The sequence below is a fragment of the Pecten maximus genome, chromosome 15, assembly GCF_902652985.1.
Source record: "Pecten maximus chromosome 15, xPecMax1.1, whole genome shotgun sequence".
Lineage (NCBI taxonomy): Eukaryota > Metazoa > Mollusca > Bivalvia > Pectinida > Pectinidae > Pecten > Pecten maximus.
In genome coordinates, this window is record NC_047029.1 from 31,263,619 (window position 1) to 31,285,568 (window position 21,950).

The window sequence follows — 21,950 nt, forward strand, 5'->3', positions numbered from 1 at the left end:
AGCCTACTTCCAACATTGCAAGGGACATAACTCCTACATAAATGGAAATACATATCATGGAATTTATATGTGTTACATACGACATTTTTTCTGACTCGCCGAATATCAAATATAGCTAAAGTAAATCTACTTAGCATTTTTAAAACCTACATGTAATCAGAGACTTGTATATCAGTATAAACGTCTCTGATGTAATGTATATTTTCATAACACATGCACCGGGCAACGAAGCGCTGGGGTGACCTTGCTCTACTTTCACTTTCACACTGCTACCGGAAGTTGCATGCTTGAAGCTCGACCGGTTCATATTCTTTCAACATGGCAGGTGCAGTGCCCGCTAAAACCTCAGAGCATGAGAAGTACCGCTCCCCTCTTGTTTCCAGATATGCCAGTCCAGAAATGGCCAAGAACTTTGGTGAACTGAAAAAGTTTTCCACATGGAGGCTGTTGTGGACTTACCTTGCAGAAGCAGAAAAAGTACCGTTTTACTAAGCAACTACATTTACAACTAGATCTATACCTCGAGCGTATTAGTGTATATACTAGGAAATTAAGGTTGTATAGTATACGCAAGGTGGTGGTTTTCCCCAATCTGTTCATTTTCTTATGACATACTAATCGATATAGATATTGAGATTTAACTAAAATTTGAACAAACTACTGTACAATTCACTCAATTGATTTTACTATTGTTTCATATTACAGAAAGTAGGTTTGGAAAATGTAACTATTACAGAAGAACAGATAACCAACATGAAAGCAAATGTTGAAAATATTGATTTTGAGCGAGCTGCCCTTGAAGAGAAACGTGTAAGACATGACGTTATGGCCCACGTTCATACCTTTGCTGCGTGCTGTCCTATGGCTGCACCTATTATACATCTAGGAGCCACTTCTGCTTATGTTGGAGACAATACGGTATTTATAACATTTAATGACAGCTGTTTACATTCTGACATAAATCTGTTTATATATATTTTCACTTAACAGAAAGTAGAATGAATTAATCTAATGCTTAAATTTACTCGTTTATTATTTCTATTTTTTTTTTTTTCATATTATTATAGCACCAAGTTATTGTAAGTTTTTCCGGTTTTTCCTTCAAAGTCAAAGTCATACCAATTATTCTACCTGCACTAATAGGTTATTTTTTGCCGATCTATTAATTTGTGTATAAAATGATATACGTGTGATGTGTTTCAGGACCTCATAGTAATGCGGGATGGATTTGATATCTTACTACCAAAGGTATGTGGCATCTTAACTATTGATTTTAATCGCTTTCTTTTTGATGATGAACAACTTATATTATATATGATGATGAAAAGCTAACGGAAAAGTTAATCAGAAGATGAAGTGAAACTAATTAATCAGATGATTAGTTTCAAAATTAGTAAGGATGATAGTTAAGAAATGAAAAAAAAAATGAATCTTTCATCAAATGATCAGAACAATTTAAGAATTATCACTTTAATATTGGAAGAAATTTTCAATTCAAACTAGGAAAAGTTGAATTATTATTTGCATTAGATTGTCAATTTTTTCCCAGTTGGCCAGATGTATACAGAGATTAACAACATTTGCTGATGATTACAAAGACCTGCCATGTCTGGCCTATACACATTTACAGTAAGTATTGAATCACATTAGTTTCTAGTCTTTGATAAACTCCCTCTGGTGTATTTTAACTGGCAATTATTTTCAAGCTTGATCCATTTTGTCAATTGAGAAGCAGCCTCCTCCTATACAACAATCAGAATTTGACAGTAAAAGTGGAGAATATAGGTCACCTTATTACTGTAGCTCAGGATGTGTGTACAATTTTTGTTCATTCCTGCTACAGGAGTATCGTGGAATGGTGTTGTCTGTCTACCGGGTGATAAGTATTGTTTCTGGAGATCTCTACATTTTGGCTTAATTTATCATCATGATATATGGTTGTGGTTTTCAGAGGAATATTTTGATTTGACTACCGGTATTTCTTCAAAATTCATATAATCATTTCTTCAATTTTATCTGACTGCTTTTGCATGAGTTATTGCCCTTTGTTTATTTCAGTAGACATAATTTGTACTCTCTTAATGGCATTTTGATTACATAATTAATGTTCCTGTAACTTCCATTATGACATGATAAAATAATGTATGTAGAACTTAAGGGCACAACTATGGCCCATCAGCCTTGTTTGACAATGAACCATCAGCCGTGCTTGACAATTAACCATCAGCCTTGTTTTACTATATCCCATCAGCCTTGTTTGACTATGAACCATCAGACTTGTTTGACTATGAACCATCAAACTTGTTTGACTATATCCCATCAGCCTTATTTGACTATATATATATATGAACCATCAACCTTGTTTGACTATGACCCATCAGCCTTGTTTGACTATGAACCATCAACCTTGTTTGACTATGGCCCATCAGCCTTATTTGACTATATATATATATGAACCATCAACCTTGTTTGACTATGACCCATCAGCCTTGTTTGACTATGAACCATCAACCTTGTTTGACTATATCCCATCAGCCTTGTTTGACTATGAACCATCAGCCTTGTTTGACTATCAACCATCAGCCTTGTTTGACTATATCCCATCAGCCTTGTTTGACTATGAGCCATCAGTCTTGTTTGACTATGAACCATCAGCCTTGTTTGACTATATCCCATCAGATATGCTTGACTCGCCTTATGATGTGATAAAACCTTACCTTATTCTATAGGCCAGCTCAGCTTACCACTGTGGGGAAAAGAGCGTGTATGTGGATTCAAGATCTACTTATGGATGTACAGAATTTAGAAACTGCCCGAAACAACCTCAGGTTTCGGGGCGTCAAGGGGACAACAGGAACCCAGGCCAGTTTTCTAGCACTCTTCAAAGGAAACCATGAAAAGGTTTTGATTCTTTATCATAAAATAATATTGTGTTACAATTCATTCAGGGCTAAAAGACTATATTTGTGTTTCTGCTATATTGAATATACGTTGTACTAGATGTCAGTTTTACCTGTGTCGGTTTTGGGGTAGTTCTGTATACATAATTTAACAGTTAAATCTTATTTTAGCTATTTTCTGCTAGATTATAGTTATACATGGTTTTCATGGCAGGCATTGTAGAAATTCTAAGTCATCGTCTTTCTCTGTTTAAGTTCAGTAATGCGCTAAAATTGGAGTGCGCCAAAATTAGTACATTTACAGTATGCTTCATCTCTATTATATATTGATATTGTCTTTTCAAAAGATTATTGTATCAGAACATGAAAACCTGGGCTCTGTTGTTCAAAAGGGGATTAGCTTAATTACTTTATTAGTGAAAATCTCATTTCTCCTTCACATCAAAATCTGAGTGTGTGTACATGTATTCCTCAAAATAGGCAGGTAGGAAAAGACTGACTAAGGTACTAGTTTCATGAAATTTTGTCAAGTTTGTTTTACCAGAAATGATTTTATCAAGATTTTCAAATTGTTGTTAAAGTGTGATTAGCCTAATTACCTTTGGAAAAACTGGGCCCTGGTAGTAGTAGAGGAAACGCACTAAAAATAGACAAATTTACTAGTGCTGTATGGAGGGGATTTGTATCCACTCTTAAACTTGGAACATAGTACTTCTGTATCTTTACATTCTGAGGTCCATATATTCAAATTCAAAGGTCAAAATGGCTCCCTTTGGCTAAGTCTTACATCTGTTTACTTATGATATCGTATTTACTAACTATAGAATTTTTGAATTATTTCACAGGTTGAAGAGCTGGACAAACTTGTGACAGAAAAGGCAGGGTTTAAAACGTAAGAAATTCTGTAATAAATACATATTAGCAGTTGACATTTTATTACAAATGTTAAAACTGAGGACTTACATTTTAAAAGCTAAATTTCAAGTTAACAATGTTTTCATATAAACAGCTTGTTTAAAATTTCTTGGATATTGTTGATTTGTCATAAAAATATATCTGTAATGGTATTCCATTTAATAGAAGATCGGATGTTTAACTTAGTAAATCAAGTGTTCAATCTTGTTTCCCTTAAATCGTCTGATATTTAATCCTTAAATTACAACTTGTTGATATAATAAGAGTACAGGTTTTTTATTCTATAAATACTTACCTGAAGCAGACGACTGTAATTACACAAGTTTTTTTTCCTACAGGAATTTTCTGATCTGTGGTCAGACATATAGCAGAAAAGTGGATGTTGACTGTCTCAATACATTAGCCAGTTTAGGAGCGTCTGTACACAAGGTAAGTGTCCATATTGAAATACTACAAAGACTCCCTGGATTTCAGCCAGTTTAGGAGCGTCCGTACACGTACAAGGTAGGTGTCCATATTGAAATACTACCAGATGAAAAATTAAAAAAACAAAGACTCCCTGGTTTTCAGCCCACTTTCATGTCTGTTGTCCTTGGTCAATCCAGCAAAAAATTCTTGTTATAATTAGTAGTTCTTGAGAAGATCTCAAAGAGATTTTAGATAAAAGTTGCAATGAGTTGTGCATGATTCATTTGGAGATTTGAAACTGATTGTACATGTATATGCAATAAGGCAAACGTGTCACAATCATGGATTTTGAAAGTTGTAACCATGGTTTCATGTACAAACATTACAAACATCTGTACAGATTTGTACAGATGTAGGATATAACATTTTGTACAGATGTTCATAATATAACATATTTTTCAGATTTGTACAGATATTCGATTATTAGCAAGCTTTAAAGAACTGGAGGAACCGTTTGAAAAAGAGCAGATCGGTAATTATATTGTCATAAACCCAGAAGCCAACATAGAATCTCTTATTCAATATAGGTGGTGGGCTTATTACATGCAGCAAAGTAACTGTTGTTGTCATTTTTAGAAAACTAAGGGTTTATTAACATGAATTTGAAATCCAATTGATATTAATATTGGTTAAAACGCCTGTTCTCAAGCATTGAAAATTTCGACACAAGCATTTAAACTTTTCTTAGTAGTTTTACAAAACGAAAGATTTCGTCTCTGGTTTAAATAATTTTCTATTATAAAAGGATCAAGTGCTATGCCGTACAAACGTAACCCTATGAGGAGTGAGCGTTGCTGTGCCTTGGCGCGTCACCTGATGTGTCTGGTCCAGGACCCACTAATGACAGCGTCTGTTCAATGGATGGAACGGACACTCGACGACAGTGCGAACAGGTCTGTAACGTAGACAATCATTTTCGGTAGTTCATACTTAGATAACTGTCTCGCAGAAGCATCTGTGTCAAGTTTCTTGGTAATTGGTTTTTAACCAATAAATTTGTTGTCTGTTTATACAAGCCCAAGTCTCCAATATCTGGTAAAGTGTTATACTTTATCTCACTGTCACTCTGTCTAAAAAAATTCAGATTTTGTTATTCACTAATTAATTAGTAATGATAGGATGGCAGTGTTTTGTATGCAAATTCTTTGGGATCAAATATCAAAGCTGTACAGACAAAAAGTTGTGTTTTTTTCAATTTTGTTGCTTTTTTAACATCTCTTGACTGTCATATAGGATTGACAAAAAGATTTATATTTTGGACTTTGACTTAACATATTTTAGTGGTAGTCTAGGGTTTAGGGTTTTCACACTTAGAATATTGCAATAAATAATGATGGTAATATTTTAAATTGTAGATTTTGTGAACATTTGGCTTTCTATGACACAACCCATATACAATGTATTGACAAAGCTTTGATGACTCGACATGATAGTTGTCAGTTAGATTTCAATTACATGCTGAAATTTAAGTGCACGAAACATCTACAGTACAATAAAGGGATTTACTTATTTAAATTGCATATCCTTTTTACCAGACAATGGGCAAGCTATCAAGTCCTGTCTAATATTGCTGGCTTTGTTTCTTTGTGTGGCTGATAGTAGATATCTATTTTAGATTTTAGGTGTAGATAATTAAATGTTTGTCGAATTTTCCAAATGTATTGGGCTACAAAGTTGACATGTACAATTTATTCTGTGCCAATCACTAATTACGTGTAGTATAGTAGCACAAGACTGAATGTAAAATTCACAACACTTTTCAGGAGAGTGTGTTTGGCAGAAGCCTTCTTGACGGCAGACATTGTCCTGAGTACGCTACAAAACATCTCCGAAGGCATTGTGGTCTACCCAAAGGTACAAATATCCGAGGAAATCGCAGATGTTCTATTATCATGTTAAATGGCAAGGTGGGGCTTGGTGGTATCCCTAGAATTTGAAGTTGTCTCCATTTTTAGCCCACTATCATCAGATTGTTGGCTATCGGTCTCGACCTTTGTCCGTAAGGTCAATCTGGGACACTGACTTACTGTACCTTCTGACTTTTGACCTACAACAATGGAAAATCTTTTCTGGGATCTATCTCCTTGAATAATTATACCCCCTGCAATGAAGTTAGGGGGGGTATACTTGAATCAGGTTGTCTGTTCATCTGTCCGTCTGTGGACACAACGATGTACCGGCTACTCTTCCAAAACTACTGAGGGAATTTCAACGAAACTTTATGGCAATAACTGATACATTGTAGATGTGTGTAATCTATATCATGTTGTAAATTTGTGATTACCATCGTAACCAGGTCACTTTGCTTCGTTTTTTTGGGTGATAGGGAATTTTGTCCAGTCAACTCCTTAAACTACACCAGAGTGATAGGGACCATGTGTAAATGTGCATGCATATTTCTCTACAGAATTTTTGGTTTCCATGGTTACCAGGTTTCAGTACTCATATTCTTGTGGAAAACTTTGTCAATTAAGACAACTCGGACAACTCCTATATAGCTATTAACCTATTTCATTTGAAATACACAGGAATGTTAGCGACTCATAATGTGTACATATTCATGCATATTTTTCCACCACAAATTTAGGTTGCCATGGTAACCCTTTCACTAAAAACAGGTTTTTATCTGAAAATCTTCACAAGAGGTGCGGTTGAGGGGCAGGGGGTATGAGTTGGCCCTCTGGACGACAGTTCTAGTTTGCACTGTAACATCATACTTGGGGCATATATACGGGCTCACCACGGTAGATGAGACAGTGTGTCATTTACCAAAAGGTCACTCAGACCTACATTTGACCCTTAACCTACAGTTTTGTTTCTCCACGTATCTTTCTCAAATTTATTTGATTTCTTGTTGTCAAATAAATAACACTATTTTACATTATACGGTATCATGCTGCTTACAGTAATTTCAGTATAAAATACAAATTATCTACCTTTACAGGTGATAGAGAAGCGAGTACGACAAGAGCTTCCTTTCATGGCTACGGAGGATGTTATTATCGCCATGGTGAATGCTGGTGGTAACAGACAGGTATGTTGTCTGTTATAATAAAGCATAACATCATTGTCTCTCCTCCTGGATGTAAATTCATTGTAAAATATAATTTTTATGGAGTGATAATGTAATAAGTATGGGCTTATCACCAGACACAGGCTTCTATATTGCTTGATCCACTAAAAGACATAGGGTTTCAATTTGTATTTTTACTGAACTGAAATATGGGATGGGCTTATTGTCAGATAAATACAGTTATAGCTTGATGTACAAATTCTCTCAAGTTGTAACTTCCATCTGTATGATGTTGTGTTTAGGAGTGACATGTTGTGTTTAGGAGTGACATGTTGTGTTTAGGGAGTGACATATTGTTTAGGAGTGTCATGTTGTGTTTAGGAGTGACATGTTGTGTTTAGGAGTGACATGTTGTATTTAGGAGTGACATGTTGTGTTTAGGAGTGACATGTTGTATTTAGGTGTGACATGTCGTGTTTAGGAGTGTCATGTTGTGTTTAGGAGTGACATGTTGTGTTTAGGAGTGACATGTTGTATTTAGGAGCGACATGTTGTATTTAGGAGTGCCATGTTGTGTTTATGAGTGACATATTGTGTTTAGGAGTGACATGTTGTATTTAGTAGGAGTGCCATATTGTGTTTAGGAATGTCATGTTGTGTTTAGGAGTGACATATTGTGTTTAGGAGTGACATGTTGTGTTCAGGATTGTCATGTTGTGTTTAGTAGGAGTGACATATTGTGTTTAGGAGTGACATGTTGTGTTTAGGAGTGACATGTCGTGTTTAGGATTGTTGTGTTGTGTTTAGGAGTGACATGTTGTGTTTAGGAGTGACATGTCATGTTTAGGAGTGACATATTGTATTTAGGAGTGACATATTGTGTTTAGGAGTGACATGTTGTGTTTAGGAGTGACATATTGTGTTTAGGAGTGCCATGTTGTGTTTAGGAGTGTTGTGTTGTGTTTAGGAGTGACATATTGTGTTTAGGAGTGACATGTTGTGTTTAGGAGTGTCGTGTTGTGTTTAGGAGTGACATGTTGTGTTTAGGAGTGACATGTTGTGCATAGGAGTGACATGTTGTGTTTAGGAGTGTCGTGTTGTGTTTAGGAGTGACATATTGTGTTTAGGAGTGACATGTTGTGATTAGGAGTGACATGTTGTGTTTAGGAGTGCCATGTTGTGTTTAGGAGTGTTGTGTTTAGGAGTGCCATGTTGTATTTAGGAGTGTTGTGTTTAGGAGTGCCATGTTGTGTTTAGGTGTGCCATGTTGTGTTAAGGAGTGACATATTGTGTTTATGAGTGTCATGTTGTGTTTATGAGTGCCATGTTGTGTTTAGGTTAGGAGTGTCATGTTGTGTTTAGGAGTGACATATTGTGTTTGGGAGTGTCATGTCGTGTTTAGGAGTGTCGTGTTGTGTTTAGGAGTGACGTGTTGTGTTTAGGAGTGTTGTGTTTAGGAGTGACGTGTTGTGTTTAGTAGGAGTGCCATGTTGTGTTTAGGTTAGGAGTGTCATGTTGTGTTTAGGAGTGACATGTTGTGTTTAGGAGTGCCATGTTGTGTTTATAGGAGTGCTATGTTGTGTTTAGGAGTGTCATGTTGTGTTTAGGTTAGGAGTGTCATGTCGTGTTTAGGAGTGACATGTTGTGTTTAGGAGTGCCATGTTGTATTTAGTAGTGTCATGTTGTGTTTAGGAGTGCCATGTTGTATTTAGTAGTGTCATGTTGTGTTTAGGAGTGACATGTTGTGTTTGGGAGTGACATGTTGTGTTTAGGAGTGCCATGTTGTGTTTAGGAGTGTCATGTTGTGTTTAGGAATGTCATGTCGTGTTAAGGAGTGACATGTTGTATTTAGGAGTGACATGTTGTGTTTAGGAGTGACATGTTGTGTTTAGGAGTGTCGTGTTGTGTTTAGGAGTGACGTGTTGTGTTTAGTAGGAGTGCCATGTTGTGTTTAGGTTAGGAGTGTCATGTTGTGTTTAGGAGTGACATGTTGTGTTTAGGAGTGCTATGTTGTGTTTATAGGAGTGCTATGTTGTGTTTAGGAGTGTCATATTGTGTTTAGGAGTGTCGTGTTGTGTTTAGTAGGAGTGACATATTGTGTTTAGGAGTGCCATGTTGTGTTTAGGAGTGACGTGTTGTGTTTAGGAATGTCATGTCGTGTTAAGGAGTGACATGTTGTATTTAGGAGTGACATGTTGTTTTTAGGAGTGACATGTTGTTTAGGAGTGACATATTGTGTTTAGGAGTGCCATGTTTTGTTTAGGAGTGACATGTTGTGTTTAGGAGTGCCATGTTGTATTCAGGAGTGACATGTTGTGTTTGGGAGTGACATGTTGTGTTTAGGAGTGACATGTTGTATTTAGGAGTGCCATGTTGTGTTAAGGAGTGACATGTTGTGTTAAGGAGTGACATGTTGTGTTTAGTAGTGACATGTTGTATTTAGGAGTGACATGTTGTATTCAGGAGTGACATGTTGTGTTTAGGAGTGACATGTTGTGTTTAGGAGTGACATATTGTGTTTAGGAGTGTGATGTGTTTAGGAGTGACATGTTGTATTTAGGAGTGTCGTGTTGTGTTTAGGACTGACGTGTTGTGTTTAGGAGTGACGTATTGTGTTTAGGAGTGACATGTGTTTAGGAGTGCCATGTTGTGTTTAGGAGTGTCATGTTGTGTTTAGGAATGTCATGTTGTGTTTAGGAGTGTCATGTTGTGTTTAGGAGTGACATGTTGTGTTTAGGAGTGTCATGTTGTGTTTAGGAGTGACATGTTGTGTTTGGGAGTGACATGTTGTGTTTAGGAGTATCATGTTGTCTTTAGGAGTGCCATGTCGTGTTTAGGAGTGACATTTTGTGTTTAGGAGTGACATGTTGTGTTCAGGATTGTCGTGTTGTGTTTAGTAGGAGTGACATATTGTGTTTAGGAGTGTCGTGTTGTGTTTAGGAGTGACATGTTGTGTTTAGGAGTGACATGTCGTGTTTAGGAGTGACATATTGTATTTAGGAGTGACATGTTGTGTTTAGGAGTGCCAAGTTGTGTTTAGGAGTGTCATGTTTTATTTAGGAGTGACATGTTGTATTTAGGAGTGACATGTTGTGTTTAGGAGTGACATGTTGTGTTTGGGAGTGACATGTTGTGTTTAGAAGTGACATGTTGTGTTTGGGAGTGACATATTGTGTTTAGGAGTGTCATGTTTTGTTTAGTAGGAGTGTCGTGTTGTGTTTGGGAGTGACATGTTGTGTTTAGGAGTGACATGTTGTATTTAGGAGTGACATGTTGTGTTTAGGAGTGACATGTTGTATTTAGGAGTGACATGTCGTGTTTAGGAGTGAAATGTCGTGTTTAGGAGTGTCGTGTTGTGTTTAGGAGTGACATGTTGTGTTTAGGAGTGTCATGTTGTATTTAGGAGTGACATGTCGTGTTTGGGAGTGACATGTTGTATTTAGGAGTGTCGTGTTGTGTTTAGTAGGAGTGACATATTGTGTTTAGGAGTGCCATGTTGTGTTTAGGAGTGACGTGTTGTGTTTAGGAATGTCATGTCGTGTTAAGGAGTGACATGTTGTATTTAGGAGTGACATGTTGTTTTTAGGAGTGACATGTTGTTTAGGAGTGACGTATTGTGTTTAGGAGTGCCATGTTTTGTTTAGGAGTGACATGTTGTGTTTAGGAGTGCCATGTTGTATTCAGGAGTGACATGTTGTGTTTGGGAGTGACATGTTGTGTTTAGGAGTGACATGTTGTATTTAGGAGTGCCATGTTGTGTTAAGGAGTGACATGTTGTGTTAAGGAGTGACATGTTGTGTTTAGTAGTGACATGTTGTATTTAGGAGTGACATGTTGTATTCAGGAGTGACATGTTGTGTTTAGGAGTGACATGTTGTGTTTAGGAGTGACATATTGTGTTTAGGAGTGTGATGTGTTTAGGAGTGACATGTTGTATTTAGGAGTGTCGTGTTGTGTTTAGGACTGACGTGTTGTGTTTAGGAGTGACGTATTGTGTTTAGGAGTGACATGTGTTTAGGAGTGCCATGTTGTGTTTAGGAGTGTCATGTTGTGTTTAGGAATGTCATGTTGTGTTTAGGAGTGTCATGTTGTGTTTAGGAGTGACATGTTGTGTTTAGGAGTGTCATGTTGTGTTTAGGAGTGACATGTTGTGTTTGGGAGTGACATGTTGTGTTTAGGAGTATCATGTTGTCTTTAGGAGTGCCATGTCGTGTTTAGGAGTGACATTTTGTGTTTAGGAGTGACATGTTGTGTTCAGGATTGTCGTGTTGTGTTTAGTAGGAGTGACATATTGTGTTTAGGAGTGTCGTGTTGTGTTTAGGAGTGACATGTTGTGTTTAGGAGTGACATGTCGTGTTTAGGAGTGACATATTGTATTTAGGAGTGACATGTTGTGTTTAGGAGTGCCAAGTTGTGTTTAGGAGTGTCATGTTTTATTTAGGAGTGACATGTTGTATTTAGGAGTGACATGTTGTGTTTAGGAGTGACATGTTGTGTTTAGAAGTGACATGTTGTGTTTGGGAGTGACATATTGTGTTTAGGAGTGTCATGTTTTGTTTAGTAGGAGTGTCGTGTTGTGTTTGGGAGTGACATGTTGTGTTTAGGAGTGACATGTTGTATTTAGGAGTGACATGTTGTGTTTAGGAGTGACATGTTGTATTTAGGAGTGACATGTCGTGTTTAGGAGTGAAATGTCGTGTTTAGGAGTGTCGTGTTGTGTTTAGGAGTGACATGTTGTGTTTAGGAGTGTCATGTTGTATTTAGGAGTGACATGTCGTGTTTGGGAGTGACATGTTGTATTTAGGAGTGACATGTTGTGTTTAGGAATGTCGTGTTGTGTTTAGGAGTGACATGTTGTGTTTAGGAGTGTCGTGTTGTGTTTAGGAGTGTCGTGTTGTGTTTAGGAGTGACATGTCGTGTTTAGGAGTGTCATGTTGTGTTTAGGAGTGACATGTTGTGTTTAGGAATGTCATGTTGTATTTAGGAGTGACATGTCGTGTTTGGGAGTGACATGTTGTATTTAGGAGTGACATGTTGTGTTTAGGAGTGTCATGTTGTATTTAGGAGTGACATGTCGTGTTTGGGAGTGACATGTTGTATTTAGGAGTGACATGTTGTATTTAGGAGTGACATGTTGTGTTTAGGAGTGTCGTGTTGTGTTTATAGGAGTGACATGTTGTATTTAGGAGTGACATGTTGTGTTTAGGAGTGACATGTTGTATTTAGGAGTGACATGTTGTGTTTAGGAGTGACATGTCGTGTTTAGGAGTGACATGTCGTGTTTAGGATTGTCGTGTTGTGTTTAGGAATGACATATTGTGTTTAGGAGTGACATGTCGTGTTTAGGATTGTCGTGTTGTGTTTAGGATTGTCGTGTTGTGTTTAGGATTGTCGTGTTGTGTTTAGGAGTGACATGTTGTGTTTAGGAGTGACATGTTGTATTTAGGAGTGACATGTTTTATTTAGGAGTGACATGTCGTGTTTGGGAGTGACATGTTGTATTTAGGAGTGACATGTTGTATTTAGGAGTGTCATGTTGTGTTTGGGAGTGACATGTTGTATTTAGGAGTGACATGTTGTATTTAGGAGTGTCATGTTGTGTTTGGGAGTGACATGTTGTATTTAGGATTGTCGTGTTGTATTTAGGAGTGACATGTCGTGTTTAGGATTGTCGTGTTGTGTTTAGGAGTGTCATGTTGTATTTAGGAGTGTCATGTTGTGTTTATAGGAATGCCATGAGCAGATTCGAGTCCTGTCCCAGGAGGCCGGGATGGTTGTCAAGCAGGAAGGAGGAGAAAACGATCTGGTGGAGAGGTTAAAGAAATCTGCCTACTTCGCACCGGTCAGAGATTCTCTCGACGAACTACTGGAGCCAAAAAAATTTATTGGTCGAGCACCTCAACAGGTATTTTATTTCAGTTTCATTGGAATTTCATCAGAGATCTATTTATCATTTATATAATTCATTCTTTTTACTAGATCAGTTTTTCTCACATATTCAGCTGTACTAAAAATGATGACAAAAATTTATTTCAGGATTTTTGGTAAGTTAAACATTCTGTTTTAATTGGTATTTAAAGGGAAATGTCTTAAAGAATTCCTCAAATTATATATATATATACTTGTTTGTTCATTAAATTTTAACAGTATATATCATGGCATGGGGTTTTCCATCAATCAAGGGTAATCTTGTTTTTGTGGATATCTCCTGTCTCAGTTTTTGGCTGGTCTCTTTGCAACTCGGTAGGATATGTTATGTTTTCCTGGGAGGCATCTTTATTGAATGATTTTACAAGCTTTCAATTTTTGTTTGTCGACCATCAGACTCTACAAGCCTGATTCGACTACTCTTGGTTTAAAACCTAATTATTTGCAGAGAACATGTTAAAAGTATGGAAATATCCGATGAATTGTAGAGAGTGATACCAATAAAACAGAGAAATCAGTAAGATTTTCTCTACTGTTGACAGGTAACAAGGTTTATCCAAGAAGAAGTCAGTCCAAGTATCAAAATCTACACAGACAGAATGAATGTGACCTCAGAACTTGACCTCTAGACTTTGACCCCAGGAAGTACTAAAGATATCTCACAAGATGACGCAAAATTTGTTACCAACACTACATCAGTTATTTTGATGTGTTCCATGGTAATTAAAAAAATGGTATTTAGATCTGAAAATTGTATTTGTTCAAATGAAGAGAAATATTGAAGGAAAAATCATTGTAATGATTGAATAAATCAGTTTAATATTGTGATATTTCTCTTCTAAAAAAAAATTGTTACCATTGAATAAAATTGAACTTATAATAATTGTCTCCTCTTCTTTGTGTCACTTAAAAGAGGAAATGTAATAACTGTTATAGTAAGAATTGTTTACAGATGAACGGACCACAGATACAATTTAACATCCCCGCCGTCCAATGGGATTCCACCCTTAGAGGTACAACAGTCCGACAGATGTAGTATATGTTTACACTATATAGTAGGGGCGTTTAGACAGGGAAAAAATACAGACACCATCTCGTTTTGTTATATTTTATTATTTTTCTTGTTAAGTAAAACCATATTACACATTTCAAAATATATGATATTGAGTAACTTGTGCAAACATATCGGAAAAATTCATGGAGTGTATTCACCAATATGTCTATGATGAAATACAAAATGTACAGCATTATTACAATTCAGAATAATTACCTTTTCACCTGCATACTCAGATTCCCATATCAAATTTAATTTAACAAAGACATTGAAAATAGCCTGACAATGACCAAAGACATAGCGATAAAGGGAGATTACTCAAACATGCATGTAATTGTACTGCCTGACAATTTTTAATACCTATTGTCAAAATTTCAATATACATGTACATTATTTTCAACTAACTTTTAATAAAATTATAAATAACCAAACATTTAGTAATGTCATCAACAATAACATTAACAAATTTTCTCCAAACAAATTATACTTTAAACTTCCTCCAAACAAATTTACTTTAAACTTCCTCCAAACAAATTCTACTTTAAACTTCCTTCCTCCAAACAAATTATACTTTAAACTTTCTTCAAACAAACTAAACCTTAAATCTGTCTGTCTATTGTTCTTCATGTATAGCAAATTTAAAAAGAAATTTAATAAAGCTTTCACATAAGCCTTTAAAGCAACATACAGTGGTACTAAATCATCAATATCTACAGGTAAAAAATGTTTCCTCAATATTATTTCCTTCACACAAGTTTTCCAATTACATAGGCTATGGATGAGGAACGTTGAGAGTAATCTTTTCCTATTACTTGTAAAATTCCATTCACTATTCACGATTTAATTCTATTCACTCTCAACTGGCATACATGTTGACATATAATCTTCACACAAAACTTCCACACAACATATTTCTGGACCTTACAGGTATCCATACAAACTTGTTTTCCCCTCTCACTCGCCCACATATAGGTAAAGCATTAGAAAATAAATTATAATTTACAGAATTTTCAGTGTAAGTACTTTTGGGTTAAAAGTAATTTAAAGCATGCATGCTTTCAATGGCAAACACACAGTGTACACATTCGATATTGAAAATGAATAACATAAGCATCTTCAGAATCCAAGGTTTTCATTCTTAATTACTAATAGTTATTTTGTTAAGAGATTATAGGTGAGCGTTAATCTAATTAAAATCAGATTTGCAAATTCTGCTCCTCTAAAATCAACTAAATTTGATGTGTACCACTATCGTAGAGAAATACTGAGTGAAAATTACAAGTTTAATTTTAATTAGAATGAGGTTAACTCATCCCTGGAATTTCGAAGATTGAGCAATCGGACTCCCTAACTGTATGCTGTTGCAGAATAATGTGAAATACATAAAACGTAGTTCACTATGGAATTAAATTCAATACATAATTAAAGTCATTTGATGTTTTGATGGAATGCTTCAATTTTAAGTAGATATAATAAAATTAAAATTATATAATTAAATAGATTATGTAATAATAAGTAATATGGTTATGTGTATGGTACATGTATATATCATATCTATCCTGTAATAAGCCCAAGGGGTCAACACAGACACTTTTGACTTGAGGTTGAAGATAATTGGTTTAGGATTACTTTCATGGTGCAGAATTTTGCGATATGCTCTAAAAATCTGTGTTAATCAATTTTTTGCAAATATCTTTTTTTATTTATTTTTTTTTTTTATTTTTTATATTTCACTTAAATGTGTTTGAAAGCTGTGATCACATCTGCGAAAACAAAAATACAAAGAAAACAAAATGCAAAAGATCCCAGTATGCAATCATCACAACATGTTGCAAATTCATATCAAAGTAATTGGTATGTTGAAAAACAAAATAAAAATAAAATTCACATTATGAAAAAAACGGGAACTATACACAACAAGCCGATAAAAACGAAAAGAGTCAAGATGGAATGAAAGTCTATTTACTACATAAACAATATGTTGATCAATAGCTAACTTACTCCAAGCTAATATTTCAAGCATTTGTGAGAAAAGTTGTAAGATAAAGTGAATTTCAAAAAGCAAAACCTTGGCAGTGTTTCCCTTAAAAATGGCTAAAATGTATTTTTGTAGATGCATATCTTTGAATTATCTCCCCTTTGTATACATACACTATCATAATTATTTCCCTTTGTTGTGCCATGAACAGGTGAATATTACGTGAAGAAAAAATTAATAAATTATCGGTATGACAAAAAGTCAACTGAAACTCTGTTTGCATTTGTATCAACACAGACTGATCTGATAGCTACACGTGAGCACCTGAAAAACGTGAGGCCATATGTCAATAAAAACCTTTTAAGGCTGAGGTTTTAACAGGCAATAAAGGGTCCTACTACATTTTCGTTGTTGACAAAGCTCCCTCTCCGTGATATGCCTGTCTGATTTTCCATCTAAATATATTTGACAGTACCAATGCATCTGTACAGAGGATATTCATTATTCATACATTTGTATGTGAGAAATCACAATACCTGGAAACCTTAAAATCTCATTTACGAATGAGCAAACACCATATTGTTACATTGATCAGCTGAAGATTTTAGGAGATAATCATTTGTTTCTGAACAGTTATCAGTCAGTCAAGTAAAGTATTTATCCATCGTTTCACGACAAGCAATGACCATATTTGTATAAGGTATGTTTTAGTGTAAATTATACACATGGTCACCTCTGAATTATGCATGTCTAGTTAGATATTTTAGGTCAGCATTTTGGCTTCTAGCTTGGCTGTAAACTATCAACAATATCTCTTCATTTAGGATAATGTCACTGAAAATAAATTATGGTAAGGTATTTTTTCATTCATTAATTTTAACCTGAGAGACTTTTCCCTGAAAATTGGGCATCATTTTCACACATGAATATTGCTGATCCTAGGATTTTAACCATCATTCATGTATCAATATTTTCATTTTTATTCACATGTACAAATCTTAGTAACTTAGTAAAATAGTCATCATGGTAGAGTTACATTCTCTCATATTTTATTTCTTAATAGACTCCACTAGTAATTCAATCAGACAGTCTTTTCCCAAAAGTACTACAAAATTGAAAATATTTCTTAAAGATAAACGGACATGAACTTGTTTTGAGACAGATAAAACAGACAGTATGAACACCTACCAGTATTTCAAAGGCTACAAGACATAGTCAAATAAATTAGCACTCACACGCAGGCAATAGTAATACATTATATGTATCATACGAGTCAACGGGAATTGTAAAACACACCATACACACTGCCATTGGTCCTGATGAATGTATCAAACCATTTCATGATTAATATGTGAAAATGAAATGATAAAAAATGATCATGAAATGTATCGGTCCAACCACAGGTGACTATATGCAGTTAGTAAGCAGAAAATATTATCCATACACACAGGGACTTTGGGATAATTGTGCCAAGTCCCTGTGAAATCATCCCAACTCTCTGCATTATAGTAGGCTGGGATAATATTGTCTATATACTAACTGGATGTAGAAGCCTTTTATCAAAATATCTAAAATATACCTCAAAAGTATTTCAATGTAAACATGGTAACCGATAGATTTATCATTGTTGTCTAAAATATATCTCCATTTTATATACATATGTACAATCATTATAAATTTATGTTACAATTTAATGTGTTAATTCTACATCCTACTTCTTGCTAATATTGTAACTGTTATCAGCAATAAGCCAATTCCAGGTAATAAATCTGTGATGTACTTATTGCTAATTCTGTATAATCATCAGCAATAAGCCAATGCCAGGTAATAAATCTGTGATGTACTTATTGCTAATTCTGTATAATCATCAGCAATAAGTCCATGCCCACATCTGTCTATTGTAGTTCAGTAAATCATCATCACATGCTGTTTCCTTATCCTGTAATAAGCCCAACGCAGACTTTGTGTGTTGGCATTCTGGGCTTAACACAAGATAAATACAGTAAGCCACTCAATGTAATCCTAAGTACAATACCTCCAGTTCATAAACAAATATCAAGTATGTCCTGATACCTGTTATATCGGATATTTTGTTTACATTATTTTTAAATACAGTATATTGATTTATGTTGTAGATGAAAATCAGCAGTATTTCTGCATATGACAGGTCAAAATTTGGGTGAAACTGTTTTTTCTATTCAGTCAAAAGTGTTAACATGCCAGATGTTTTACACACAACTGTATATCAATATATAAGTTAAAAAAAAAAGTTACATATATGTATGTGCAAAAGTGATACAACTGCTGAAACACGAATACCGTATTTATCCAGCAATAAGCTCATGCCCAGTAATAAGCCCTCCCCTGTCTACTGCAGCTCAGTAAAACACAATTCCTATGTTGTTTTCCTGCAATAAACCTTTTACTAATTTTAAAATTTTTGTGTTGTACCCTTGGTTTTTATAGGATAATTACAGTGACAGGTGACCCACACTGACCCTGTATACATTAAAATGTAGTGTGTATATTATTGCAACATCCCAAAATCTAATATTAAAGTACAAAAAATGGGTTTAAAATATCTATCAAGATCACTCCTAATGACTATAGGCAGACAAGCATACAAATTTCACCAATTATTTCATACCAAAATAATATCCTAATTATTCTGGCAAATTGCAGATAGGAATGCACTGTGCTTAAAATAATTGGAAACAGAGAATCTTGACATTAATGGAGTTTTTCTACCAGAAAATTTCCATATCTTAAAATATTTATTTTTGCGTTAACATGAAGGATAGCAATGCCTCAAATGAAATGCCATTTGCAAAGAAATAAAAAAAGGGACAACATTTGTAACAATAACTTGTCAATGATGATTATTTTATAAATTAAAATTACAGAATATAATAAATTTCAATCCATTTTGCGACTTTACAGTTTACACAATAATTAAGAAAAAAAAATCAAAATATGAATCATGCAGACATGCATTAGATGTGATGAACATTGAAACTTGAAAGCTATGTAACTTTATACACCATTCAATTACTGAATTGTTTTCAGGGTATTTTTAATCGATCATACATACTTAGTAGTATAACTACTAAGGTCAAGAGCTTCAATTTCAACTTGATAAAACTGTTGGTAATAAATGGTGTCACCTGTAGTTTGTACCCAGAAAATTTATTCCATGAACCAAATATTTCACCTGTGAAATTAAGGCGTTTATGAGAACAATGAGAAAAACAGTGGATACATCTGAATACCACACAATGAGTTGTATATAGTAAAGAGGTACACAACCATCATCACATCTCACTGATAATTAACACATTGTGTGACATAGAAAATTAAATCCTAGCATTTGTACACTATCATGGTTTAACATTATTATTCTCAAACAAATATCTGCCATTCCTCAACATTAATAACAAAATATTTACATCTTCGTTGAATGGTTTGGACGTTTGTTTTCAATACTTCTTGTACAAAATATACAGGTCTTTTCATTCAACATGGTTTTTTTCCTCATAATTTTATGCCACTCCATGATTTGTACATGTGCATTCAAGTACTATTTACCGGTAAGCATTTTTCATATTTTAAGTGCGTTTTACATAATTTTGAAAAAAAAATATGGAATTTGTTTTCAAATAACCTGTTAGATGAAGTCTGGTTGCTAAAAGTAAATTTCTTAAAAATTCTAAATTTAAAACAAAATAAAAAAATTCCTTAATTCCGCAACTCACAGGAAAAATTTTCAAGCACTTTGCAGGAAAATTCAAAAGTTTGTGACTGTTCTGAAATTCAAGAACTGATCAATGTCTGTATGAACCATACTCTCTCCGAAGTGTGCCATCTATACATATTTGAGACAATAAGCTACAAATGTTTAAAGATAATCATAGAAATCTATAAGAAATTCAGGAATTTTCACTCCACTGTCACAAAACCTGTTTTAGTTAATATCCTTTAAACTTTTAAAACTTATCAATAAAGTCAGTCATGTAAAAATATACAGTACCCGAAGTAATGATATAATAAAACTGTGGCTTTAAGAAAATATGCATAAATTAATACTTATACATGATATATTGTAATAAATAATCTATATGTCAACATATTAACTTGAAACAGCTGAATAATTTAGGAGGTGCGATAGCTCAGTCTGTTAGATCGCCAGCCATGTAACCTCAGGTGGAGATCTGAGGTTTGTTCCCTACCAGCGTCGGTTTGTGTTTCTCAGGAAGCTGAGAAACTGGCCAGTCTATGCTGTCGTGGCTGGTTCTTAGGCTAGACACTTTACCCTTATCGCTTTGGATGACATACAAAAGACCTCCCATTTGTTGTGCAGTTGGTGACTAAGTAGATCTGCCACAAAATGACCTTGGCTGATCACGGGCGATAAACCCAGCAAAAGGTAGATTAAATGAGTTTATGATTTAAGTTTCGTACCCAGAGATTCAATTTTTTTATGAACCAATACTTATAAAAAAGTAGATAATACATACACATCTGTTTTCTATAATACATCAATACTTACAAACAGATCTGCTTTATAAAATATATTATATGTATAGGAAAAAATAACAAAATTTGACGACCAACTTATTTGCAGCTAGGGTAAATATTGCTAGTACAGGTAAGTTGGTAGTCAAAATTTGTTATTTTTTTCTATAATAACCAATTCCATATTTCAATATCACATGGACACAAGTTTAAGATTCTATTTATCACAAATCTCATATTCAACAGAAAATAATCATAAGCCCTCAAATTGGTAACCCTATATATATATGATAGGTGACGTCTGACTCCAACCAACCAACTATGTACATTTCCCCCGGTGACAATGTTATTTTTAGATTACTTTTAAAAGAAACAGACTTTGAGTCTTATTTACGTACGTTCTAGTACCTAATAATATTTGTCATTTTTACCTTCTATCAGAAAAAAACACACAAATATATACACAGTTTTTTGTGTCTTGTGTACAAAGAATGAAGGACTCAAATTTTATATTTTCAGAAATAGCATGAAAAAATATTAAATATCTTGATATGTCGATAATGATTCATACATTAATTGCAACAGACAACAGTTGAGACTTGCTGTAGTGTTGTGAAGGTTGTCTACCGGTTCCTACAGGCAGTACCGTGGATCAACCTTCATGTAGTAGTTTGTGACTTGCAGTTGAACTGTTGCGTAGATTTCCACACATTCCTGTAGCCCTACCAGTGTAAGAAGGCTAGACGAGAGGCTACATGTCGAGGTACAAGAGGCTACATGTCGAGGTAGTGTTCAAAGGCCCACTTCTGGGAGTCTTTGTTAGGGAGTACAGGTCATCACCAAACTGTACCCTCCGGACTCGACTTTATCGCGATCCAGACACAGACCTGTCTCCTCATGGACAATGGTGCCAGTATTCTGTAACATATGTTAATAGAACAGTCATTTTTTACAAAACATTTATTGTCAAATAAACCCCCTCCCCCAAGTGCAAACTTTTAGTTCTAAAGTTTCGATAGGACTAATTTTGTGAACCATATTTGGGTTTCTGTTTTAAAATTGAAGATTCAGTAAAATTTAAGAAAGCCATTTTTGGATAAAACAGTATATTTAGATATAATTGTTTATCTTTTACACAGTATATGTAGTAAAGCACAAGGAAAAGGTAAGATTTACATGCAC

At 34.8% G+C, this 21,950-nt stretch overlaps 2 protein-coding genes across 3 annotated transcripts in view; one reads left to right on the forward strand and one right to left on the reverse strand.

Moving 5' to 3' along the window:
* Nucleotides 1-272: 272 nt before the first annotated feature.
* LOC117343214 (adenylosuccinate lyase-like) lies at nt 273-14,104 on the forward strand. Its single transcript, XM_033905552.1, has 13 exons — nt 273-477; nt 706-918; nt 1,204-1,248; nt 1,550-1,629; nt 2,730-2,901; nt 3,746-3,792; nt 4,154-4,244; nt 4,686-4,755; nt 5,029-5,176; nt 6,047-6,137; nt 7,228-7,317; nt 13,025-13,201; nt 13,767-14,104. Exons 1-13 carry the CDS (start codon nt 319-321, stop codon nt 13,851-13,853), a joined length of 1,470 nt encoding a protein of 489 aa, XP_033761443.1. The 5' UTR covers nt 273-318; the 3' UTR covers nt 13,854-14,104.
* A 214-nt stretch (nt 14,105-14,318) lies between these two features.
* The window catches only part of LOC117343212 (probable N-acetylgalactosaminyltransferase 9), a 41,553-nt gene continuing 33,921 nt past the window's right edge, over nt 14,319-21,950 (reverse strand). For both annotated transcript variants that reach the window (XM_033905551.1, XM_033905550.1), the window contains exon 11: nt 14,319-21,686. In XM_033905551.1, coding sequence (XP_033761442.1) covers nt 21,588-21,686 — 99 coding nt within the window. In that variant the 3' untranslated portion in view covers nt 14,319-21,587. The remainder of the gene's footprint in view (nt 21,687-21,950) is intronic.

What these genes read in the sequence shown, in the direction of transcription:
- LOC117343214 (XM_033905552.1), top strand. Translation starts at nt 319, where the DNA reads ATGGCAGGTGCAGTGCCCGCTAAAACCTCAGAGCATGAGAAGTACCGC. An exon ending in CTTATGTTGGAGACAATACG is followed by an intron (nt 919 to 1,203) that starts GTATTTATAACA and finishes GATGTGTTTCAG; the next exon opens with GACCTCATAGTAATGCGGGA. An exon ending in TCAAAGGAAACCATGAAAAG is followed by an intron (nt 2,902 to 3,745) that starts GTTTTGATTCTT and finishes ATTATTTCACAG; the next exon opens with GTTGAAGAGCTGGACAAACT.